Here is a 26,257-nt window from a genome sequence, read left to right on the forward strand (position 1 = left end):
GAGGTACTTCTCAGGCTCCCTACAGAAACTGCTAAGCTCTCCTTGGCTGCTTTTTGTCACTTTACTACTATGTAGTGTTTTTGTTGTACATGCTTAATCCTGCCTGCCTTGAAACTCAGGCCTGTGCTCTACAAAATTACCTGAGAGATGTGAGTGTTTTTATAGCTGTGATCAAGAGGGCCATCCACCGCTAACTGCTCTGTTGTGCGAGAACGTGGTGTGCTCTGAAGCAGGTATCTGAAAGTCTTGCTTGTACAGTGATCGCTAATTCTGCCAGGTGAATGCAGGCACAGGGCAGGAGCAGGTTACATAAAGGGCTTAATGCAGCCAGCAGGGTAAGCAAAGCTGGAAAAAGGCAAAGGAAGAAATGTGAAATTCTGCTGGTGGCTTTCCTGAAAATGGTGCCCACAGCAACGTACTCCTACAATATCCTGGGTACAGGAAGGAAAGTAAGTAGGTAATAAAAGCTTTAATTTCGGGTCCTAAAATTCAGCAGACACCTTTATACATTTAGCAAGAATGCCACTGCAGCTCAAACAGCAGCTCCACAAATGGCTGCTAGGTTGGGACCAAAGGGTGGACTCAAGACTACACCAGCTATTGACATATTCGTGTCTAAGCAAATCAAGAAAAAACCTAATGCTTATCGTATCTGCATGAGAAAGACATTCACAGCTCCGAAAATCATTCTGCTGTGTTAATCAGAATCTCTCCCGATTTCTATGGAACATAAGCTTTCTCTAAATGAACATAACTTCATAAAAGCAAACTGAAACAATACAATCTTTAGACACACATGCATTTCTCTAGTTCCTTTTGAGAGTAAACTCTAGCTAGACTTGCTCAATTATCCAAATCTGCCCAGCATTTGTTAAACACTAGAGAGAAGTAGATCAGCATTAATCTATTATAGTCAACAAAGGCTATTTAAGTTAGTGTTACCTACTCACAGAACAGTATGTTTGGGTGAGAAGCAAAACCGATTTATTTTGTTTGTACAAGAGGTGAACAAATCCAGGAATAAAATCAGGCACCTACTGAGAACTATGCGAAATGAATACCAGGGTATGATTCAGAACAGAAGAAAATGTCTCTGGTACAAAGCCCATAGAAAGATGGGGATTTAAGCCAATTGTGTCTAAGTCACAGAGAAAATATGCAGGATTTAAAATTCATTACCCTATATTCTGGGTGAACCTCTAGTTACTGGTCAACAAGATACTTATAATATACTAACAGATATACGCAAATATCAGCTGCTTTGATTTCAGCATTAACTTTCCTAACATTCCATTTGCATTAACGCCTCTTTGAGCTGACACTTGAGAAAAACTTTCCTACTACTCCTGTCACGTGTGTGACGTGAACTGAAAGCAGCGTGATAATTACTTTGGTACTTCCCATATCCACCTGCAAACCAAAGCAAAATGAAGAAAGAAGTCCTCCAATGGGACTGGATGGAATTAATAGAAGCTAGAGGATGGAGCCTGGGACCAAATTCTGGCAGAAAAAATAGGTGGTAGATAAGATACAGTTTAGCTTTGACAGCTAAAAATTCTTTCCACATTCAACCAGATTTTCTTTTGCAATTATTTTAGGAAGACTTCTTTCACACAGACAGGGATACTCGACTGCACATACGCTATAGGCACTTCACGACTGCTGTTAACCTGTTTGACATTTGTTTTCAATTGCAAGACAGATATAATCTGGGATAATAACAACCAATGTGATACACTGACAGTGACACAGAGGGGTTTTTATCTCAGTGTGTAATGAGACAAATGCTATATTTAAAAAATTCAAAACATTTTAAAAACAAAATTACAAGTATTAAAACAATAACACAGTGAACTCTGCATGTGTGCTTGATGACACAAAGTGAAGATAAACCTCTTTAAATATACTTAAAGTAAAAGGAACCAGACAAATACATCTACTGAGAAATGCATTAATCTTAAACATTTAAGATGACAATTCTGAAGTAAACAATGATATGCATATAATCTTGCTTCAATTTTGCCCAAGTTTATTGACCATTTTATTAAGCCTGAATTTGTTACAGACTTAAGAGCAGTAATTCAACTTCTACTACTTATTAAAAAAACACAACAGCACAATCCAGATAATTTGGATATTCAGGGAAAAGATAACATCAGAGGCAAGAACTTAAATACTTGTAAGAAAAAAAAAATCACACAATTAATGTAAAAAAGACAATATATTGAGGATTTCCACAAAAATGAAACAATGTTTTCTTCCACTTCCAAAACAGTGTAAACAATAAAATGATGACAAAGACACTTCATTAACTGAATTTTCATGAAAACAAAATTTAACATTTTTTTCCTGGGTTTAATTAGTACCTGCTTAGCTTGCAAAATTTAAATTACCAGCTTTGATTGCTTTCTTTATCAGTCAGCTCATCAGCGAGGTTGTTTACACCCTGAGTTAACTGATACAAAATATGTGTCTTTGCATCAAGTCTCTGGATTAAAAATACATGATCTTTAACAGAAATATAAATAAAAATTATTACTGTGGGTAGTTTCTAACACTATGGATGTAGAACTCATGTATACAATATAACACAGCAACAGACTTAGAGATACAACAGAATTTTTCTAGTCATAAAGAAAACCTAAATCAGAAATGTTTTGTACGGTGTGATGTAAAAAGCACACAGAAAATGCTTTACACACTATGCGGTTTAGATTAAAGAATAGAATACTTCCTAAAAAAATCAGAGACTGTTCTTGTGTACAACATTACTCAGAAAACAATGTCTTTATCCTGACAGTAAACTATGCAGCGCATCAGACTTCCAGATAAGGTCACCCTTTCAAATTAATTCATTTATCTATGCAAACACGTGAAATAAACTGTACTCAGGGCATAACCTGCACCACCACATCTCTATGCTCTGACACAGTTAAGGCTCCAATCGTAACAGATACCTTTATTGATGTATTGTGTCTTTTTCCAGCTGCGGGAATCCCTGCAGTAAGATTGACCATTTTCTCCCTGGACAGCAAAGAGCATGCAACAAAACCACACTGATCAGATAAACTAAATACATCACGCCATGATCGACACATTCCATTCTTTTGTATGAGCATATGGCATAAGATGGACACTACTCCAACAAGTTCCACACAAAAAAGACTTCCAGTGTTTTTATTTGCCTATTCTTTGGACTACCCAGTCCTGCTGGCAGAGGGGACAGCGATTATTCTGTTTCACCCATAAGGACATGCAGCAGTTGTGGAAGGAATGATTGCATTCTCCCCAGACCACTGAAAGAGAAGAAAGAACATGTTCTGGTCACACCCAGCTGTCCAATCAACGCCTAGTATCCAAACTATCATTCACAGATGTGCAAGCGTTAGAGACAAAAATGGGTCATCCCTGATTTATCCACCAAGACACTGTGTTGTTACCGTCATTCCGATGATAGTCAGTTCTCTGCCATCAATCGTTTTGCTTATTTCCAATTATGAAAACAGAAATGTACATATTCTCACTGTCTGGTACAGACTGACACAGTTTTGTGAATGCATGAACACATTTATCACTTCTGTCCAGCTGTCTAAGTTCTTCACCTCCCCCAGCACCAACATGCAGCCCACATACTCCTGGCGGATGATGACACAAGAGCTTATTGCCAGATCCTCACCTGAAATGCAGCATTTCAGGTTAAACGGATGGTACCAAGGAGGCACATTTGACACAGTACAGAGCCTCAAAATGGGATCTTAGATCAGTTATTCACAGGTTGCAACTGTTTCAACTCAACACAGAATCTTGTCTGTCTGCTCCTAAATAGCATTAGTTACCTCGCCTTTTCCCCTTATTAGTTCACATGTTCCTTTTTGGAATACAAGGGGACCAATCGAAGGAGTACGGCAAATTATGGGACTTTTTTTTCCTCTATACCTTAAACAGGACACTTCAAAAGTGCCAACTAAGTAGCCTTTTCCAACCCACTTCAAAAGTGTGCGTTATCATCACCCCAGCTAAGCTCAGGGTGAGAGGAGCTTCAACCCCTTAGTTGTGCATGTGACGACTGTAAATTTGAAGCTGTTTTATTCTACTGTGTGTCTGACGTAAAACCAGATTTTATTAGTGCTCAAAAATAAAGCATAAAGTATTACCAATGTAAAAAGACGACACAACATAGAATGAAACACCAGTTTACTTTCGAGCACTAATAAAATCAGTATTCCCCTTCGAACTTCAAAACGCACCCTAGTGAGAGAAGCTTCAATTGAAAAACAAGCGAATGAAATCACTACATACCAACACAATCTTCTTGTTTGTTTTCAGCTTGACATCTAAGACAGGCATCTAAAAGTAAACAAGAACAAGACTCAATTTGATTCTCAGGATTCCATCTTAAGAACAGGTTTGTTAGAGGAAAATATAAACTCTAAAACCAATTTACAAAGGTAGAAATCCCAACTTTTGATGCCCAGATCAGCCCTTTAACATTAAATAACCCCCCTCAAATTTTAAAACTGTGCAAGTGACATTGAAATTTATATCTGAAAGAGATCAGAGGGACTATAAACTGTCCAACAAGTTTTGTTTATTTTCCATTGCTTTGGTATTTTCATAACTTCTGCTGAAAAATCCTTCTCCATTTTGTATGTCTAGCAAGCAGCAGATTTGTGCCAAGGCACTCGGGCATACTAAGACCAGAGCAAGCACAAAGCCAAACGCTAATTACAGGGCTTTGTTTTTCAGATGTCAGCATCTCCTTTTAAGGAAATCATTCACAAATTTGACTTTTTTTCAGGCTGTACAACTCTCACCAAAACACCCACCTCCTATTACTTTTCATATAGTCCTTTTCCTTGGTAAGTACCAGCATGGAGTTTTCACAAGAGTCACATGCCCTGGCAAACATATTGTTCAATTTGATAATATAAAAGAATATATAAACAAGGAACAGTATCTAATTAAGAATATTTATCATCTTTCTGCAATGCAGTCTGTGGTTGCAGGACTGCCTGGATGGCCCATTCAGGACTCAATAAGACAGAGAAGTGACAGCTTCCAGGCTTCGTACTATGCCACGTACATCCAGTGGGAAAATGCCTTTATTTCTCCTTCGTCCTGACGCAGGCTGCCATAGACATACGTGCACACAGCACGTGCAACAGGAAGTGTTCGAATATTATGGGAGCAAGCACATCGTCTCCTCCAAAGAAAAGGTAACAGTTTGAACAGAAGGTCCTGCAGGCTGGACCTGGCCTACATGTCCCTAGTTGGACTGTAACTTCCTAGCAGACATAAACATAATGTGCCACAGGAATTTATATCTGAGTATTTTTACTTTCTCTGCCAGATACGGACACTACTTCTATTTTAGATTCTCCTGCCCAGACATTCTTCATTTTCTCAGGTCATAAAGAGGACAGAAACTCTGGAACAGCTGTGCTTTCCTCACTGAGATAAAAAGTAAAGCAGTAAATAAAGTTGCCTGTTGTCTGTTCCTATCATTTATATTTCCACAGCATCTGAGGGGCAAGCTGCAAGGAAGATTCAGCCAAGCTGCTTTAACTTGTGTTGCAGTCCATCGAAGCCAACTGATCTGAGGTGACCTCAATGTGCCGGGCACTAAGTTGCGGCAGACCAGCAGTCACCACAAACACAGCTTTCCTATCCTAGCCCTAGATTTGCAGTTTCAGCAGAGCATGCTGAGGACAGAAATCATTACAACCACAGCAAGGTAAGCTGTCCCAGCTGCTGCACTGTAACCCTAAGGGTGTCATTCTGAATGGTAAAGCAAATGTCAGTACTACTGCAATCCCGCCCTTCCCGGGCAATATCTGCATGTTTGCTCCCTTCCCTTGTGCTTCTGTGACCCCTGCAGACCACATCGCTTCAATGAGTTAAACCACTGAACAATTAAGCCAGCTAACACTTCCCTCCCTTGCAAATACCAAACAAACTAACTTTCAACAAGTGCCAGCTTAGGTTTGGCACTGCTTCCAGCTTAAGGTTACTGCAGACGCAGTGGCTCTACAGGAACCAGACTGGGTCTGGCAGGGTCAGCACGAAATTGCTAAACTGTAGTCACTAATGATCAAGTTTCAGGCTCTAAGGATGTGGTTTGTTCTCAAGAAATGGCTACCAGATTCTTCTGCTACCTTTAGATAAAAGGTACTCTCTTGGTTTAGTTATGAAAAAATTATGAATGAACTTCTTAAACTGTTAGGAAAACTCCGGGAAATTTTTTTTTTCATTTAAGGATTTTTTTTTACAGCGCCCTGTCACAGCCTGGCTAGAACAGGGAAACGCATTCTTAAAATAACAGCTTACATAGCAGATAAGCCAATTTCATATTTCCAGAGTGGCCTCTGTTCACTGTACAAAAGCAGACAATCTTCAAAACATGCTTATAGCAAAAGGTGATTCTCCCACCACTTCAGTCTGAAAAGCATCTTTTTTCCTCTAGAACATCTTTTTGCCTTTTCTGTCCACAGAGCATTCTTAGTTAAACACACATGAGAAATTAGAGTGTTGCACACTCTGTCTGGCAAACAGGGTGGGTGCTCAAGCCCCGGGACATAGTTATGAGCTAAAATCTACTCCACAGACCAAGCGCCGTGGGCTGGTGTGCTGTCTCAATGCTCACTCACTGTTCACTCTTGCACACCTACATTTTCTGGCTGAGGACAAGGAAACGTCTGTACCGAGGAGCGAGGCGATGGAGCTGAGCCGTGTCTCACTGTGACAGGTTCGAACGGGCTCTGTGCCCATCTCCGTCCCCTCCCACTCGGTTCCTGAGCTACGGGGTCAGTCTCACTCGTTTCTGTCAGCCCTTGTGCAGCAGAGGAAGAATTTGTGGCATTTCCAAGAGTTTGAAAGCATTTCCGGGAGTATAAGGAACCCTCAAGAATAAAGAATTTTCAGGAGTACAAAGCGTTTTCAAGAACGTAAACCCTGAATTTAAAGCGCTTGTAAGAATGTAAAGAATTTTCAAAAATGTAAAGCATTTTCAAGGCTGTGAAGCCCTTTCAAGGCTGTAAAGCCTTTCCAAGAGCCAGGAACTACCGGATTTCTAAAGAACACCAGAAAACAGCGGCGCCAGCCAACAGCGAGGCCAGATCTCCCACCCAGGGGAACCAGCCCCTTGGCGTTCAAGAGTTTTTTTGCTGTTTAAATCACCCTTCAATGGATGTTCGGTACATTCCGCCGCCTCACACCGCACCAGCCACCGGGAGGCTCGGGGAGGAGCGTTAGGGACTCTGAATTAAGGCGTTTCGGGCGCACAGATACGCCGCGTTGCGCAGCGGCGGCCCCTGAGGGAGGGAGCGAGCGAGCGAGCGAGCAACCCCCCCTCCCAGCCTCGCGCCGGAAGCCGCGTATCCCTCCGCCGCCCCCCCGCCCCGCGCTCACCCATGACCTGCACCCGGCAAATGGCGCACGTGTCGCACTCTACGTCCCAGCTCCACATGGCCACCGCGTTCCACTTCTTCAACGAAAACATCTTCTCGGGGCCTCCCGCCTTAGAACCCGCCGAGCCGGGGTGCGAGTGGGGGGCGCCCGGGTCGTCCCCGTCCTCCACATCGGCCATGGCGGACGGGGGCCGGGCGGGGGCGGGGACGCGGGGCTGCGGCGCCCCCGTGCGGCGGCGGCTGCGGGGGCCGCGAGGGGCGCCCCCGCGCGGCGGCACCGGGCAGCGCAGCCCTGGGCGCTGCGGGAGCGGGAGGACAAAGCGGGGGGAGGCGGCGATGGGAGGAGAATCACAATCCATCAGTCGCCATCGATGAGAAGGTCCCGAGGTGGAAGGGACCCACCAGGATCAAGGTGTGATGTCCAAACGCTTCTGGGACAGGGTCAGGCTGGCGCCGTGACTGCAGCCCCGGGGAGCAGCGCTCCACCGCCCTCTGGGGGAAGCACCTTCTGCTGTCCAACCTCGCCCTCCCCCGCCGGTCCCTCGGGTCTTGTCATTGGTCGCCAAAAAGAAGAGTTCAATGCTTGATCCTCCTCCTCCCCTTGTGAGGGAGCTGCCGACCACAATGAGGTCCCTCCTCAGTCTCTTCCTCTCCAGGTTGAGCAGACTAAGCGGCCTCAGCTGCTCCTCACACAACTTCCCGTCTCAACCCTTCACCGCCCCTGGGAACACGCTCCAGGAGCTTTAGATCCTTTTCATCCTGCAGCAGCCAATCCCACACACAACTGCCCAGAGCAGTGGTGGCTGCCCCCTCCCCGTAATTGTTCAGGGCCAGGCTGGAGGGGGCTCTGAGCAGCCTGGTCCAGAGGGAGGTGTCCCTGCCCCTGGCAGGGGGTGGACCTGGGTGACCGTTGGGGTCCCTTCAACCCAAACCCTTCTAAGATTCGATACTCGAGGTGGGGCTGCAGAAGGGTGGCAGCGCGTGGTCGTGGCTCCCTGCGGCAAAGGTTGGTGCCCCAGCCCCTCAGCCCTCACCGGGAGGAGGCAGGGAGCAGCCCCGCTCTTCAGCTGACCCCTCGAGAAGCAGCAGGCCCTAGCTGTGAGGTCAAACTCAAGCAGAGTAGCGAGGGCGATGGCCATCCCAACAGCCTCAACAGCCCCAACCTGACCGCCCTCCTCCCACCCCACTGCGCGTGGCCCCACTCACCCACACGGAACCACAGCAGCCCTCAAAAACCACTTTACGTGTTAGTGCCATTTTCCACTGTTCCTATATTTCATTTTATACACACACTGAAAATGCTTCTCAAATTCATTATCAACTCATACAATTGTTAAGAGGTTGGAGAAGATGTCTAAGCTCATCCAGCCCAACCCCACCGTGCCTAACTTGAGAAATTCTTTCTCTCTCTACCACTTCAAAAAAATATCTGTGCTCAGCAGGAATGCTGCCGAGTTGAGGTTTCAAAATGCTAACTTCTTGTTTTTGCCAACTTTCCTTCAATAACAATCACTGCTGATTGTCACAGCTGGGTTACATGTGAATATAAAGGCACAGGACTAATGATGTGCAAGAACATGGTATTAAACAAGAGTACAAAATCAAAAATGAGGTAAAGGAAGGGAAGAGCCAGAAGCTGCATTTCTTAATTCCATTTACAACTTCAGATATCATTCCATCTAGAAAAGTAGTTTTCCTTGTAACAGAAATAACTACCATTTATCTCTGTGTAATTCAGCTCTTAGATGGTAACAATAAAGAAATATGTACGAAATTAATGTGAATTTTAAAATTAATTTTAGAAAAAGCAATTTTGGATAGCTTGAACATTGTGATCCCTAATAAAGTTGAGGGGTTTTGGTTTGTTTTTTTTTTTTTTTTTACACTGAGAAACTAAAGAATTTTTATTTGTAGAACTCAGTACTTCACCTGGAATGGTTCCTACCTCAGTTACACTGAATATAATCAGTCTTAAAACTCCCACTGGTTTCATGCTCTTTTCGCAAATATTTGCTGCTTGCCTGGTACAGAGCTCGACAAGAGAGCTCAAGTTGCTGAGAAGGAAAACAGCTTCAAGTTAGTTCATCGACTGTGTATCCATCTCAAAATGAACTATTGCTAGTGTAGAAATGGTGTACCTGGTGCATCCATCAACTTTAGAAGCACTATAGAATAATACAAAGTGCGAATATAAATAACTTCTCATATGCAATCACACAGTTTTATAGCCAAGGAAGGCTTTGTGCAAGATTAGACTGCATTTATGTATTTTTTAACCATTGTTTATGCTTAAACAGGTCACCTAGCAGGTGCCAAATGAACGTTCCTCCTGAAGGATGTTCTCTACACAGAGTCCTGTGAGCAGCTGTAGTGCAAGGTACTCCAGCTGTGAATCACAGCTTCACCTGAATGAACAAGGCAGCCTTCACTAAGGCGAGAGGATGACCAAATGCCCCTGGAATTTCAGCTCTCAATGTATCTCCCAAGACTTCTAACAGAGTAAGCCATAAACTTTGGCTGTGCCTTGCGTGTCATGCACCTTGGCCACAAAAATCTGGCCTTTGGTAATCAAGTAAAAACTAAAAATAGTTTGATCACTTCAAGTATATCAGCTTTCACAATTTTTTTGGAAATGGAGATGTCTAGAAATGACCTGACTTTTGTTCCTTTTTTCTTCTTTCTTCTTACAACTTGGAAGATCTTTGTTGTTTTTTCCACAGCATGCTTACTCTGAAACACAGAATTGAAGATTATTTTTACTAATAACAAAACTGTTACAGAAATGTCAGTTTTATGATAATGCAAAGAACAGTTATGTAAGCAGGAGTGTATCTTGGCCAAGTAACGCACGTGCTGGATTGTATTACCACGCTTACTGTTTGTTCTGTCAATAGACCAACATATATCAGAACTCTGAAGTATTGCATCAGTTTATCTGCCAAAGAAAAGAACTGAAGCATCGTTCTGTCCCAAAACTGTTCCTTAATCTCTAGATCAACCATGCCTTTCGTTCCCGTTTCACCAATAGCAATATGCTCAGTGGGGGCTACTAATGGGGCTACAGCCAAGACCTCAGTGAGGGCAGACAGCGGGGCTGCAGCAAAGGAAGACGGCTCAGGAAACAGAACCGCATCAGCACACCAGCCATCACCTGCAACGAACCCACCCACAACAGTTCTTAAGCTTTAAGTGAAGCCAATGGATGCAATTGCCAAACCAGAAAATAGACTTCAATGATGATATATACAGCTTCTGTGAAAAAGCAGTATGAAGCAGGCATCCAGAATTAAAGAAACCAAGACAGAAATTAGGGAAACGTACTGCATTTGTGGAATGGACTCCTTGCCACTTTTGCACTGGGAGGATCTCACTGGAATGAGACTGGAGCAAAGAAATCAGAAATATGATACTACCCAGAGTAGCAAATGGAGTTTAAACAAGTACATCCCTATCATTTTCTCTATGCTGCTGCATACAGATGTGATTGGGAATGAACTTTACGTCTGGGAATGAGTTCAAAGACAGAGAAGTACCAGTAATTCAGAATCCTAAACGCACTATGCATTAGTCATGAGGTTAAACAAATGGACATCATGACACCTAATATATGGGAGGGAAATCCTTAAAGCAGGTTTAGTAAAAACAATGATCTTGGTATGGGAACCTTTCTGCTCTAACGGCAAAACCCTGTCTCACAAGACACTAAATAGCTCCTGACTTTGCTGAGCTGCTTTAATTAAGTCTAAACCCTTGAAACATCTCCATAAAAGATCCAGGCTCATCCATCTCTCCTTTCCAAGGCAGAGATTTAAAGCCAATGACACAAAGACTCCAGATTATCAAATTCTACACTAGGTTCTTGTTTGCTAATTGTTTTACTACTCTCTGGAGTAGAACTTGGCTGTTACTATTCACTCCGGACAGGGTGGATTTTCAAAACCCCAAACTGTGAGGACAAAAGGTGTGCTGTTTGAGAATGGAACTGCATTCTGAATAGTAAACTGAAAACCACATTATGCTGTTTTGCTGTTCTGAGGGGGCACCCCCACACTTCCATTTTGACATAGTGACGCTTCTATAAATTCCTGAGGCAGTACAGTTTGTCTTCCCGCTGATGCGCGGATCCTGCCTAGTATCAGGATAGACCTTGTAAGCCACTAAGCAAATACTGCCCTCTGATCCAAAAAAAACCCGAACTCCCAAAAGCAAACCCCACTGAAACCCAAAACACCAGTGAGAGAAGAAACTTGCCTTATGGAAGCTCCCTTTACTCACACGTTCAACTTACTGACTTACTGGAAGGTGTTGCGTGGGTAAACTTCAGACATTAAAAAATGGGCTTGTACAAAACTGTCTCACAAAAATGGCCCCTAGGCATGGGGAGGGAAAGCAGGTGGCAAAGAAGTGCCCAGATTACATAAAAAAGATTGACAGAAGTACTATATTTTTCATATCCAATATATTTAAAACAGGTCTGACAGAAGATCCAGCTGGTATGAGTAGGCAGGGCAAGGAAGGAAAGACAAATCGGTAAGCAGGAAAATAAGTCATAGAACCTGACAGCGTACTCTGTATCCTTCAACACCTCACACTGGTCATGGCAAACATTTTACACGCTGTCACATTACTCAGGCTTCTGTGTGCACTGTTACAGTAAATAATTAACTATCACTTCTCTCTCCAACCATCAGTCTGAGATAGAACGCAACAATGCTGCTCCCCTGCCAGCTAGACCATTCCATACCCACTCCACACGCCCAACTCCTTTAATTCACTCCTTGGATCGACGCTAATACATTAAAAAGCTAGGCCTCACAATAAATGCACACAGCATCTTAAGTTTGTTGTAATTTATTTGTGAGTTATTCGCAAGCAACGTTATAAAACATTTTAATGTCTTGATAAGAAAATAAAATTTAAATAAAAATACATTCAACAATACATCCTCATAATACAAATTAAAAGTAATGATAATTTACAATCCTACCAGAACTAATTATTGAATAACATCACCTTTCTAGACTAATCAAAACAAAGGCAACTTTTATTATTAATTACCCAACTTGTACCTAATAAAATTCTAGAACATCTACTGCATTTTAAAACATTACAAAATGAGAAATCAAATCTTAATGGTCACAAATATTCAATAGCCTTTGTTTTTTTCCTAGATATTCCAGTACCAAAGCAAAAAAAAAAGTGCATATTTAAAAAAAAATGTTGCTAGAGTATACAATTCAATTTTTTGTAACTTTGACTTGAAAAACCAGACAAAAATAGCTCCAAGGAACAGACACTTTGCCAGAGGGTTAATCCATACACAGGAAAACCCAACTTTGACAATCAACCACATCCAATTTGTTTAATGGCAGCTTTTTATTAATGGCAATTAATCAGAGCCACTTTACCTTGGCTAAACACATTTCTTGGCATTACTATATCCCCTTCCTCTTCCCTCCCCTCCACCCCCCCCAGTTCAACTGTTGGCAAATAGAAGTCCCTTAGAATACATAAAATGTGTAAAAAAGGAAAAGGCAAACCCAGCTGATGTGATTAAATGATTGTGACATTGCAGACACTAGTACTGAATCCCTGCTACTCTAAAATAGTTTGGGATTAACCCAAACAGCTAGAATAACAAGTTACATTCATTCGAACAGAGGTTTCAATCTTGCCTCATGAACTTGCTTCTGTTACAGAAAGCCTCCCTACAACAGTATAATAAATGTATGGTAAATTAAACAGCTGATGGTTTCAAGCATTGTGGATTTATATGCTATTTGTAATATTCCTAAATTAATTCGGCCAAATCAGGATTGTAAAAAAAAAAACAAACGAAAAACCACCCAATGTAACAATAACAAAAGACCCCACAGCAGATGCTTCAAAAAGAAAAGTACCACATACAGTTATTATTAAAAATAATACCCCAGGAAATACCACTGTATTTAATACTGACGAAGCAAAGTTGCCACAGGAATACCTTCGCTTCTTCCTGGTTATATACATACACACGTTCTTTCAGCATAAACCTAACTTCTCAGATGAAGGGAGCAAGAATTAATCTTACTGAAGTCAAAAATGCCAGTATAAAACTCTGTTTAGTGGCACATACGAATCCATATAACTAAAGATACAAAAATATTCACTGAAGCATTGCTTAAAGACAAAACAATGTTGATCATTCAACTGATCGTAACAAGCAGATACTACAAAGTATCTAAAAATAATCTGGGATAGTCCAGATATCTAAAGTGCTTTGAGTGATTACAATAGAGATTATTAGATTTGTAGTCGAAAGGTGAGCTGGACCGAGTTATTACTTTTTATTTTTTTTTTATATAAAAAAAAATCATAGACGGGACAATGTAAATTGATCAGAACTTAACTACAACCAGTTCACATTTCAATTCTTCTATCTGTAAGCAAACCTATTTATTATGCTACCCTGCATCTCTTTTCAGATTAAGAAAAAAATAAGTACCTTAAAAAAAATCCTAAAGAAAACAGCCAGTGGTCTAATGTCACTCCATGTAGTACTCACCCAAATGTAAACAAGAGGTACAACAAATTCCCTGATTTCTTTTCCTTTAGTACCTAAAGACATAACTAACACTGGTATCTGCTGTCCAGGTTATTTGCAGCACAATGTACGACTTTGTAAGACTTCAGTGTAGATAAAGCAAGTCCTGACCACACCTAATGAACGGAAAAAAGTCAAATGAATTTGAACGTGAAGCTTCAGATCTCTTCCATGTTATAGTATCTCGCAATTTCTATTTCAAGATCTGTATCAGCAGGGCAGGCACTCATGGTAAACTCATGCAAGTTTGCAGTGTATGTATCGAGAGATGTAATCCAACCAACAAATGCTGCCAGGATTTTCTTCCATTAAAAAGCTTATTTGTTTATAAAGTTCTCTCCAATAAGACAACAATAGCAAAACAAAATTTAGATTTATTCACACCTGTTACTTCAAGAACCTGGAAGTTCAAGTTCTTCAGCAAAATGAGAATAAACCTTAAGACTATATTTCCAAGTAGATAGTCTTCTATTAAATATTAAATAGATTGTCAACAGAACTAGCATTTATGTTCATTCTTAAATACTTTGTAAAAATGCATATAACTAATTTAAAAAACCAAAACAAAACACTCAGGGACATTTCCAGTTTCTTTTTTCATCCAAGTGTGCCACAGTGTGTTTTGGTTAGGAAACTTTTCCAACAATTGGATTTTCTCTGGAAAAAAAAATAAAATATTAGACACAAGTATTTTTAAGGTTAACATTTCCTTTCCAGTATTCATCATACAACTTTAATTTATTAAGCAAACCTATCTTTTTTGCATCATTTCTTGCAATTTTAATGATTTGCAAAAAAACTGACATACTTTGATGTGAGATCTTTAAATCAAAGTCAGGTTTTCTAAACAACTTGTGTCAAATACTAAACCAGGCAAATCAAAGCCTCACTAATACAAAGAAGAAATTGGAGCTACTGGTGTTCCATTGGTATCCTCAGGACTGAAGGGAACGGAAGGAATCTGCTCTGGAACAACCCTGTACTATAAAGAGCAGACTGTTTTTAACTTCACCACCAACAGTATTTATGCTTGAGGCTGGCAAGTCAATTATAGTCAATACACTCCATGGAAAACACATTTCCACAGTGTAATTTTACTGTTTTATATAACTTGACATTTTAATTACGTCTTAAAGGAAATTTGAAATAAATAAATTAGAAGGTAGGCAAAGAGGATAAATTCTCCAGGTGCGAAGGTTAAAGGAAACGAAATCTGCTTATGGGAATCTCAACAGGAACCCAGACAAATTCCACACCAGAGCAACTTTGTGTATCTTCTGACACCTGGTAAAGAGGTGCATTATTACAAAGGATGTACCTTATTTTCTCCCTGTCTTTGCATATCTAAATCTACATTTAGCTTAATTAGCTCTACCTCAACAAGCCTGGTCTTGTTCTGTGATTTATTTTTTCAAAAAATACGCATTTCCATATGTGGAAGTGACAGACGATACTTACTCACTACCATATTTAGCACTAGATGATCTCTTCTTTTGGTATTTTTCATGTGATTCATTCAGCTTTTCTACTGTATCTATGATCTGCTTAAGCGTATGGAAAGTTGCTACAGAATCTTCAATTGTGAAGTTAGAATAATCATCTGGTTCTTTCCGTGGGCCTTGATAGACTGCTATACTTCCACAAGCCTCTGCAAAAATTACAATTATCCCAATCAGAATTTCAATAATTAACAAACAGATCTTGCCGTTACATAAATGGTGATTCTGCAATTCTGACACAAAGTAAGCAGTCAAGGTGCCAAGCCTGACAATCTTCCAGAAGGGTTTGGACAACGCCCTCAAATGCACGGTGTGAATGTTGGGGTTGTCCTGTGCAGGGACAGGAGTTAAACTTGATGATCCTTGTGGGTCCCATCTGACTCAGGGATTACTACGATTCTAGCTTATATGTAAAACCAGTTAAGACAAAAGCAGGAGACAGCATCAGCCAGATGTATTTACAGATCTGTGGCTCATTCGCTGCTGGTTGTGTTCAGTATCTTGAGCATCCACCTCTCCTGTTCACAGCACGAGAAGACCAATGCCTTCATGCAACTCAACCATGTTCACAGTTCACTCCATAGTCAGGAAAAGGAGAGCAAAGACAGAAGAGCAACTGGCTACAGCTGCAGTCATTCTTTTTCAACTAGTAAATATGTTTCATCTATGCAGATTCAGTTAGAAAAACGTGCATGCCTGATGTCTACTGTAAAGAAATGACTGAAGAATGCCTGATACCAGAGTACTGAGAAGACAAAAATATTATCTGTCTCTCTACTCTCTATTATTTTCAGATAAATTGTTAAGACTGACATTGTGAGCCTGAAGAATTAAGAGCTGAATAGTATCACTCTAATTCTCCTGAATTACTTCTCGAGTACCTTCAAGCTTCTGTAGTTTAGACATGTTGATAGTGAAAAGTGAGTAAATTCTTTCTGTCTCTCTGTCTCCATCAATCTCAATTTGTGTATCAGCAGGAACATCTCTAAACAATGAGAAAAAGAGATAAGTAACCAATACAAGTAATTCTTGAAAGGTTTGAAAGCAAGTAAAAACTGATTATGTTTCAATAGACTTTTCACACATCTATTGCTCACAGAAAGCTTTACAATTGCTGCACAGACGTTCGCGTTCCCTGCCAGTGTTCTGCAGAAACAGATGGTCACAGCTCTGAGGGCAACGAACACAGCAAGAGTAAAAATTGCTTTTTCCAATGGAACTTATTATTCAGTATATCAAGAGAAAAATATTTTAGAAATATTCAAGTAAGGTTAATTGTTATTAAATGACAATTAACCATTTATTTTAAAATCTACTATACTTGAAAGATATCCTAGACAGAAGGGCAAGAAACATTCCTAATGGCTATAAGTTGGAAAGGGGCAGATTTAGACTAGACATAAGGAGGAATTTCTTCACCATAAGAGTGGGGAGGCACTGGCCCAGGTTGCCCAGGGAGATTGTGGCTGCCCCATCCCTGGAGGAGTTCAAGGCCAGGTTGGATGGGGCTTGGGCAGACTGATCCCGTGCAAAATGTCCCTGCCCCTGGCAGGGGTGATGAAACTGGGTGATCTTTAAGGTCCCTTGCAACTCAAACCACTCTATGATTCTAACCCAGAACAGTTAAAAAAACCCAGAAAGACAAAACCAAGCAGAAGTTATTTACTAACAGGAATCTTCTGAACTGTTGAGAAACCCAATACAGGAATGAACTGAGTAACGTGGAAAACCAGTTATATAAATTTTCAAGAAGTTACCTTGTAGGACTTACATTCCATTTTAGAAGACTTACTGAGATCTACAGTCTGTAATTTCTGTGGTTACAGATAAGTTTATTTTTAAAAAAGATCAGAGCATTTGGTTGTCTTCAGAAAGCAGCAGCTTAAGGAAAGGCAGTAATGCATTATAAAATGTTATTACTTTTCCTGACATACCTACAAAACCCAAATGATTTGTCAGGATCTACGTGCAAGCTGGTTTAGCCGATTTTCTCAGTACACCGTGTTTTTAAACACGTGAGGTTAAAAAAAAAGTGACTGTACAAACCAAGACAATGTAATGAGAGAAAGAGAGAGGCTTCCAGACTGAGCCCTCTGCAGCAAGGTATTTCAATTATTTCATAGAGATGACCTAGGCATGTCATATTTCTGCATTCATTTTGGGATCTGAATAAACTCAAGCTATTAAATATCTTTCTTAGCATGGAAAGAAATCAACCATTCACTATATCTCCTTTAAATGCTGAACTGGTTATCCTCATTTCACATGGGGCTGACAAAGTAACAGACCCAGTAAAATCCAGTACTTCAAGTCTTATTAGTGAGGCATCTTTTAAGTAGTGTAATTTGTTAAAGTAGGCAGGGAAAGCCTTGCCTGCAGATTTTCAAGCTGTACAGTGAATAATACATTATTTGTCCTACTAAACTAACATATTTTCATTTGAGAAGCAACTTACGCAGTGCAACGAGCACAGCCCACTGTGTTCTCAATTGTAGCCTTGCAGCAAAGCCAGTTCCCATTCAGAAAAGCAGAAGGATGGTAAAAACTAAGCCTTTTCTGGTTGCATCTTGTTACTCGGCAAAGAGCTTCTATCCATTCACTAGCTTCTACGCAGTTATTTGCTTGGATATAGAGTGGCTTTTCTCCATGTAGTACTTGAAACATCTGTAGAAGGAATGCAACGTTATGCTGCTCAGTAAAAAAAAAGTTCAAGTATTGAGCAACATTGAATATGTCAAAATGGATTTCAGAGCCCTGGTCATTCAATGAAGCCAAATTAAGACAAGAAAGGGAGACAAGGGAGAAAAAATTTATCACCTCTTTCATTTTACTGCACAACCTTATTTAGGAGAAAGCCAAACCAAAACAGCTCCCTGTGTTCTGTCCATACCATTTTCTCATCCAAAAAATCTTCAAAGAAAGATAACGTGATGCATTTTGCATCCTCTGATTCACATGTCTTTAAATATGACCTCAGACTTCAGCTTCACATCCTCAAAGTAACAGAAGATTCCCAGAAGGTTCTCCTTTAGCCATCCTCAGTATAAGGAACAGCAGCATTTTTATCACTGCCTCAGAATTTCTGACTGCAGTAACAAGTCACAGGAGTCTTAACCTTCATTCCAGAAATTTGTGTGGAGGAGGAGCAGAAGTCACAGTCAGTCAGAGAAGTCGGAGCAGAGATCCAAATCTCCAGGTTAAGTTCCATGCTCAGAGTACTTGGAAATAATGCTTACAGCTTTCTATTCCTGATCCAAAGAAGATTTTTTTGCCGAGGAGCTTAGTAACAGGGTTTCAGTAACTCTCTAAGCTAACTATAGTCTTCTATTTAAAAAACACATCAAGAATGACATATAAACTATCTTTTGACTCACATTTTTCTTGTTGAAGGAGCTCTCATCAAGTTTCTCCACTGCAAGGATGTTTTTGATTGGAATAGTGAAAATTGGTTCTTTATCTGTACAAATTGTAAACAGATGCATGAAGTGTTTTTAAAAAAAACTGTTTTGTAACTTCAGTGCACTGATACTGTGGGTCAAATTCTCAAAGAGTACATTTTTATTATTGAGAAAACGTACATGGAACCAGACAAAAACATTTAGTAACCAGGATACCTTATGCACTTTAGGAAAACAAAAATCTTACGTATTTTAAAAAGCACAAATCGGATGCAGACATTTAGAAAACATTGAGAACATAAAAATACCAGTATAATAAACATAATGTACCTTGCTGTTTGTGGTAAGTGAATTCTCTACTTGTTAGACAGAACCACCGCTTCTTGAAATTCTTTTTACCAATTCGAGTCCTGCCTTGAGCTCTTTTATACATTTCTCTGTAAAGACAAAGTCAGATGAAATACAGTCATTAGTCTTCCGAAGAGTTTTCAAGATCATTTATTGAGATAACACATTATTGTTCATAATGCAGTGACATAAAAATCTAATAGCTGTTCAAAATAGACCCTCAAGATCACCTCCCAGTGTGGTGATTGTGTACAGGGTTCCAGAAACAGGAAAGGAGTCATGAAAGATGCAATCCAGACTCGTTTATAGCAGTGAACTCGGAGTGAGTCCTTACTTACTTATTATTCAGAACTCCAAAATTTCCCAAAAGTGAGTAAAGTGTATCCAACTATAAGATTCCCTCTTTCCTGCTCCTTTCAATATGTGAATGCACTTGGCCTTATCTGGATCAGAAACTGAATATAAATGAAATGACGTTGAACACAACTCAATCACAAGGACAGCCACAAAATGTGTTCACTACACTGAGTGTACTCACTGGCATCTATTTTCTTTGAGCAACAGCCGTCAATTAACAATACCTATTAGCTTCTAAATCGCTATTAGCAAGTTTTGATCCACTACAATTGTCTCCATTTCTCTTCAGTATTTTAATAAGAGGTACATTTCCTCCTTGTCTGAAATTTGGATGTTTGTTTCACAGGAGAATCTTTACTTGCTCTGAATCTGCTTCTTGGATAAATGCAAATATTTTTTCCCCCCATAATTGCTGTTTGAATTAATTAATCAGTGACTCTTGATCAACATAAAAAACCTCACAGTTAATTTTTCAGAAAGAGTGATTTTCAACTCAGTTTTAATAAAAGCATTCTACAATTTACTGTTAAGTATTCCAATTATATGGTAGCTTTTTCTCATACTTTAAAGACAAAATATTTAGCTGGCTGGGCTTAAACAGCATGCAAACTAATTCTAAATTACATTAGTATGCTCTTTTAAAATGCACTTTCACAATCCTGAATAAACCATCACAGAGCACACACTGAACTGTAACAGAAGTGCTGATAGGCTTTAATAGGTTTTAAGGTGCTTGTAATTACTTTTCCTGAAGTATATAAAGTACATAAAAGATGAGTTATGAAAATTTACAGCTGTTGGTTTAAACTAAGTCTGCAAACTAGCAAAGAACTATCACAAATGACAAATCCTAATTTCTACAATACATCAAATATTTTAATGAGCATTAATCTGATGTTGGCATTAAAGAAAAGCAGTAAAGTCAATTCTGGTTTGCGTGATATAGATTCAGTATGTATTTACCCTTCTTTTAGATGTACTGGCTCACTTAGACCGCTGGGCTCTTTACTCTCAGTAGAGGAAACATCGTCTAGAAACTGAAAGGAGAAGCACACAGGTAATACATACTGTTCAGAAACACAGAAGAACCAAAAGCTCTTCTGAAAATATACATGTACAGTTTGTCCCAGAACAGAACAAATACTCTAGGCAACAGATGAAATGAAAACATATTGCAGGGATTTGGAACGATGTAACAAGGGATGCCTGTAGGCCATGCTTTATTTCTTTAATTAGCTCTGAAACAATAATAAAGTCTGTTTCAAAATTTTATCCCTTTTTTTAAAAAAATCCCAAAATTATTTAAGTCCACAATGTGTAACTCTTGTGTATTTGATTGCTTGGGTTTTTTTTTTAAATTTCTGAAATTAAATACAATTAAATACAATAACACAACCGCCTAATAATTAAGACTCAACAAGTAACTCAGTCATTAAAAAAGAAAAAAATCTAGTTGAAAGGTACCTTTTTAACAGATTCAGTAAATTTGTCTTCTTGAAATGTTTTGAAAAATTCACACATAAACGTCTCCTTGAAACTTGACTAGAAGAAAAGTAATATTGACATAAATAGACTGTCAAAGGAAGTTGTCTGTCAAATTAAGAAAGGATTTTAGTAGCCTTACAAGTTTGCTTTTCGTCAAACTTCCCCAACTCCCCAATGTCTGGATGGCTTTTGATATCAGAGTTAATGTTCTAGAAGTCTGTGCATCCTAAAAGAAAAAAAAAAATTCACAAGTCATTCATTTTACCATTCCAGGTAAAACGCTGAATGAAAATTACACATTACAGAATGCAGTAAGTCTCACACATCTTCACTTCTTTTCCCAAAGAGAAGAACTGTATATGCAGCATTGTCCTCTGTTAGCAATTGTGCTTTGTGGACATGGGTGGATTTCAGAAGCTACTGCACAGGCTTTAATATTTTACTCACTACCACTAGAATTCAATATTAGTACTTGGAAAACTACTTTCACCTATAAGACAAATCAACCCCCTCCAACCCTGTGTCACTACACACCTAAAGCTTCTGAACTATCCAAAACTTAACACTAAATGTACTGAACTACTGCTGACAAGCGGTAGAAAATTTCGTAATACAAAATGAACTTAAAACTCTGTGTTTAAGGGTTTTGCCTGATTTGTTTGCTACCTCAGGTTGCATTTTAATACAGGATTATCAGCACAGCCATGGAGAAGGGCTTCAAAATGTTTAAACTGCAAGTGATAAAATCCTGTAATCTTTTTAATCAATGAACTGGATTACGTGAGAGGAATGAATGTAAGTAGATCTTTTTCCTTTTGAAAGCACAACACACGTCAGTAGGTAGGATAAACTAATAAAGATAACCTCTAGAGCAGAATATTTCATAAATATCCTGTATTTTATGTGAAATCAATACAATATTTTTTTCTTATTTCCACATTCCAGTTGTTGAAGATAATTTTTTCCAAGGCAAATCTACCTGACCATTTGAAAACTGAAAATGGAAGATCTGGCAACCCACTGCAACTAGTGGAGTCCAGAATAAATAAACAGACCAATTAATCAATAATTCCATAACCTGTGTTCAACACACAAACATAAATACTTTTTAGAAAGTAAAAGTGACATCTGGGCATTTAAACCCCACAACAAAAGGAACCAATGCCTTAAAGAACCCTCAGCCACACTGCTACTCTAACAAAGCAGCGCATTCCCCTATAAGGCACAGCGTCCTTAATGTCAATAGCTTTTCTACATCATTTGAGAACATCTCATTAAACATCAAATTTCTCAGTCTTTAAGAACCGCAAATGTTTAATTTCCTTCAGTGAGGTATAAAATTGCAAACTCAACCCAAAGACATTCAGCTATCTGATTCCCCAGTCACAGCCCCACTGCAAGTAACTCAACCTTCCCAGATAAACAGATCTGACGGTTATGAATAAAACAGAACAAAGCTTCACAAAACTTACTGGATGGTGAGGTCGTAAATGAAAAGTATGAGGTGAGACTACGGCTACAGCAAAGAAACGAAGAAACACAAAGCTGCTCACTGCAGAATACTGTACATGAGGGTCATCTGCAGAGAAAAACCATGAAAGGTAACATGCACTGAACTTAACAGGAAATCATGAAGACAGTCAACATAAAGATCCTTAAGAAGGTAACACCAGAGGAGACATTTATATTTTAAAACAGAATAGAAAAATCAATGAAGCGCATGAAATGAGAAAGGTGGTTGTGGTAAGAAATGTACTTATAATTCAGGATTTATTTCTTTGAGAACAGAACTTATTTTCATAGAACTGGCTCATCAGCTCCAATGGGATTACTGCAAGCATTTATATCCAGACTGTTGATTACGCAGGGCTGCCTGCTTGTTGACCCAAAACAACACAGCAGCCGCCTTTAAACATCGGGGCCATCAGGTTCATTGCCCAACTCAAACACATTAATGCTGCACAACAAATGCAGTCAACACACACGAACAACTTGAACTCCAGTTCTAAGTTGCATCATAAAAACATGGTGTTATATAATTTTGATGCTTTAAATGAGGACTTTTGCACTTAATATTTTAGGTATATTTACATTTTTCTAGTGGGATATACAGTGGGATCACATTCTTACTTTAATGACCACTTCAAGCTGATCTGTCTGGGAAGTCAGGTGTTCTAAGACAACTGCATCAGCTAGAGGAGTTTGTGGCATAAGTTCCAGTGGAAAACATGAACCAGAGGAAGGCTCCAGATTACGAGAAATCTATTCTTCCTTTGCAGCTTATCAAATGATATTTCAGATTTTGATTGACTAAAGTACAAGAGTATTTCAGACCCATCACATTATTCCTATTTCAAAACCATCCAGAAAGAATGAAACTGTTCTAATACTGGTTACATTGCAAACACATTAAATATTGTATATTATCCACTCTCCTCAAAACCATCCATAAGCAGTAAAGCTGGACACATAAGCCATGAACATGCCAGTCAGCTACATGAACTGTTAACTATAAGATGTAAATACCACATGTATTTTCACATTTACGTATCGCTTCTTCAGAAGCGATAAACAGATCAGCTATTCCACATTTTATGAATCTTTCAATTATACCACCTCCTGTATTACTTTCGCTTTTCTTCCAGTATCTCATACTGTTGTTGGTGACTTCTCACTCACTGCTGTCTTGTGGTGTTGCTGACCTATTACATTTGTGTATCAGAAAATACAAAATTCCTGCCGACTGACCCCAAGGCTTTACTGTAACTTACAGACAGACACGGAACCAAATGCCTGACTTCTAAGAAGTTCAGGGCAGAGCTTTGAGCCAGGCAAGAATTTTAACAAGGCAGAACTTCAGTATTTCACTCTGAACATAATTTATAGAAGTTTTTAGAGAACACTTACTTGGAAATCTCTTGGCAGCCAGATGCCTCAAAGAATAAAAAACATCACACATTAGGGTAGGACAACTTATACTTGACCGCACAATTTCACGGAATACTTTGTCTACATAATAGCGTAGATTTTCCTGCAATCATGGAAAAAAGTATTTTTTCAGAACATTAACTCTTGCATTTCTATTTTTCTTCCTGAACACAAATATAACACTACCATTCCTTTTTGCAGAACACTACTTGACTATTCAATTATGTACTTTATTATAGTGCATTTTTAAAAGCCTTGTAATATTTATACGGCATTATTATCGTTAAAAGAGAGATGAATGCTATTCACTTACATTAAAGCATATAAGCAGTATTGGGCAATATACAACTATTGATCAAAATCCCTTCTTGTGATGTGACAACAACATGTTACAAGGAAGGAGCACTCCCCACAAATACCTAGTGGATGTTCACTTCACTTGTTTCAGCTGATATTGCCTTTAACATCATCCTCTGGTAACAGGCAAGCAAAACTTCAATGAAAAGCATTAAGGCAGTCCTAATGAGCTCCTTTGTCATCTAGAGGCTGTATACAGATCACATGAGCCAACACCCAACAAAACATTAAGGAAGACTGTAATCCTCTGTTTAGTTTCTCTTCCCTGCCCCATTTTCCCTTGCTATTATTGTTAACAGGGATAGGAAAATACAACTTTTCCTTTACTGACTCTGGAACCAGAGAGCTACACTGCTGCCGCAGGTTACTCGTTTTCCACTATACAGAGCTGCTCTTAAAATGTTTTTCTATCAGATTTTGATAAAGTTCAAATTGAGAAAAACAGATGAGGAAACTCACCATATTAATTTCTACATTATCCCCTTCTCTTAACCTGATGGGATCTATTTCACAGGGTTTAGGAGACTCACATATCTGAAACAAAAACAATACAGCAGAGTTCACCTTTTCAGTCAGAAAGCATGGAAATGCAGCTACTGAAAAACAGATTCAGTCTTAAATTTTGGGGTAAGACTCCAAACAGGTTCTCATGATCCATAATAGCATGCAATACTCACACTCTATTTTATGTTTGCCTTTTTACACGGAACAATTACATAAAGCATCATGGGAGTAAATTCGTCAACGTGTTAGACGCTGGAGCAACTGTCACGGACTGTTTAATTTCAAGCATCTTGATCACAAATTCCTCCCACTAAACCTAACCAATTATTGCTTACTTTAACTTCCCTCTAGAACTCCCCCAGTGGAGTTACGATCCCCAAAGGGGATCCCACTGGGATCGTAAGAAGAACGCCTGTCAAAGGACAAGATACCCCAGGGTGCTAAGTGTCCCGAAAAAGGTTTTGGTGGAATCACCTACCTCATCAATAACAGGTTTCAGAGTGACCTTTAGGTAGTGCTTCCCCACTATTTTCATCATTTCATCTACACACCGAGTTGCTAATGAGTTGCCTCTGAAGACTGTATTTGCTTCTCTGTAAGAAAATAATTCAGTTTGTTTGAAGAGGGAAAACCAAGAAGCACGGTTATAAAATCCAATTAATAATCTATCTTGCCATTAAATTACTGATTTTTTGAAAGCATTTTTTCATGTATTTCACTCGGGAACTTCAGAACCCAACTTGCAGTGGCACTCAAACAGGAAGAGAATAAAAAAGGAACAGAAAAAAATCATAAGGAAAAGCCTAAGAAATTTCAGATAAAGGAAGTTCCAATCCAGTGCTGAACATGAGAAAGAAAAACTAGGGAAAATTCCAAAGTAATGAAGATTTGCACCTCACTGACAGACAACTCTTCCTTCAGTAGTCCTGGTGAAAAAAAAAAATAATCTTAAGAGCTCTCAGTTTTCTTCAACAGCTCCATCTTAAGAGCTATGATAAAGAGAATTCTGCTACACTGCATCAATACACTCGGACGTTTTAACCAAGATGTATTTAGTTTAGAGTTACGCTTTTTATTCATAGCTGTTGAAGAAAACTGAGAGCTAGCTATGCAAAGTAAATCTTTCTAATCTGAGGGATTTAGTTTAATCTTCCTTTGTTACAGTTCAATTATAATGGAAAGGAATGTGTGTAATATTTTCCATGAGTGACCTCGTTCTGCACAGTTAAATTGTCTCACCTTATTTAAATCTGGAGTAAGTCAGCTTTGAAATGAACCATCCTGTGGTGACAAAATCCCTTCTATATCTCCACAGGACATGACTCGGCACCTCAGTGGCCACTACTCAGGTCTACTTCATTTTTCTCTTAACCACAGAGCTGCAATTTCACA

At 39.3% G+C, this 26,257-nt stretch overlaps 2 protein-coding genes across 3 annotated transcripts in view; both read right to left on the minus strand.

Moving 5' to 3' along the window:
* Positions 1–1,771: 1,771 nt before the first annotated feature.
* On the minus strand, positions 1,772–7,608 carry RNF7 (ring finger protein 7). The gene is made up of 3 exons (XM_069864438.1): positions 7,408–7,608; positions 4,300–4,347; positions 1,772–3,296 (listed from the first exon to the last, which is right to left on the minus strand). The coding sequence occupies exons 1-3, from the start codon at positions 7,583–7,585 to the stop codon at positions 3,178–3,180; spliced, it is 345 nt and encodes a 114-aa protein (XP_069720539.1). The 5' UTR covers positions 7,586–7,608; the 3' UTR covers positions 1,772–3,177.
* A 4,635-nt stretch (positions 7,609–12,243) lies between these two features.
* The window catches only part of RASA2 (RAS p21 protein activator 2), a 51,383-nt gene continuing 37,369 nt past the window's right edge, over positions 12,244–26,257 (minus strand). For both annotated transcript variants that reach the window (XM_069864425.1, XM_069864427.1), the window contains 13 exons: positions 25,344–25,458; positions 24,821–24,895; positions 23,984–24,107; positions 22,549–22,655; positions 21,216–21,302; positions 21,056–21,133; positions 20,555–20,628; positions 19,217–19,323; positions 18,863–18,945; positions 17,944–18,152; positions 16,370–16,473; positions 15,448–15,637; positions 12,244–14,646 (listed from right to left, as the gene is read on the minus strand). In XM_069864425.1, the coding sequence (XP_069720526.1) occupies positions 14,616–14,646; positions 15,448–15,637; positions 16,370–16,473; positions 17,944–18,152; positions 18,863–18,945; positions 19,217–19,323; positions 20,555–20,628; positions 21,056–21,133; positions 21,216–21,302; positions 22,549–22,655; positions 23,984–24,107; positions 24,821–24,895; positions 25,344–25,458 (1,384 nt within the window). In that variant the 3' untranslated portion in view covers positions 12,244–14,615. The remainder of the gene's footprint in view (positions 14,647–15,447; positions 15,638–16,369; positions 16,474–17,943; positions 18,153–18,862; positions 18,946–19,216; positions 19,324–20,554; positions 20,629–21,055; positions 21,134–21,215; positions 21,303–22,548; positions 22,656–23,983; positions 24,108–24,820; positions 24,896–25,343; positions 25,459–26,257) is intronic.

Source organism: Phaenicophaeus curvirostris, chromosome 10, assembly GCF_032191515.1.
Source record: "Phaenicophaeus curvirostris isolate KB17595 chromosome 10, BPBGC_Pcur_1.0, whole genome shotgun sequence".
NCBI classification, from domain to species: Eukaryota; Metazoa; Chordata; class Aves; order Cuculiformes; family Cuculidae; genus Phaenicophaeus; species Phaenicophaeus curvirostris.

Bases quoted from the DNA above. Each gene is read 5' to 3' on its own strand.
- RNF7 (XM_069864438.1), bottom strand. From the start codon at position 7,585: ATGGCCGATGTGGAGGACGGGGACGACCCGGGCGCCCCCCACTCGCAC. The intron at 4,348-7,407 runs GTGAGCGCGGGG...GTTTACTTTTAG, and splicing joins TTGCCGGGTGCAGGTCATGG to ATGCCTGTCTTAGATGTCAA. The intron at 3,297-4,299 runs GTATGTAGTGAT...CTTCTCTTTCAG, and splicing joins CAAACAAGAAGATTGTGTTG to TGGTCTGGGGAGAATGCAAT.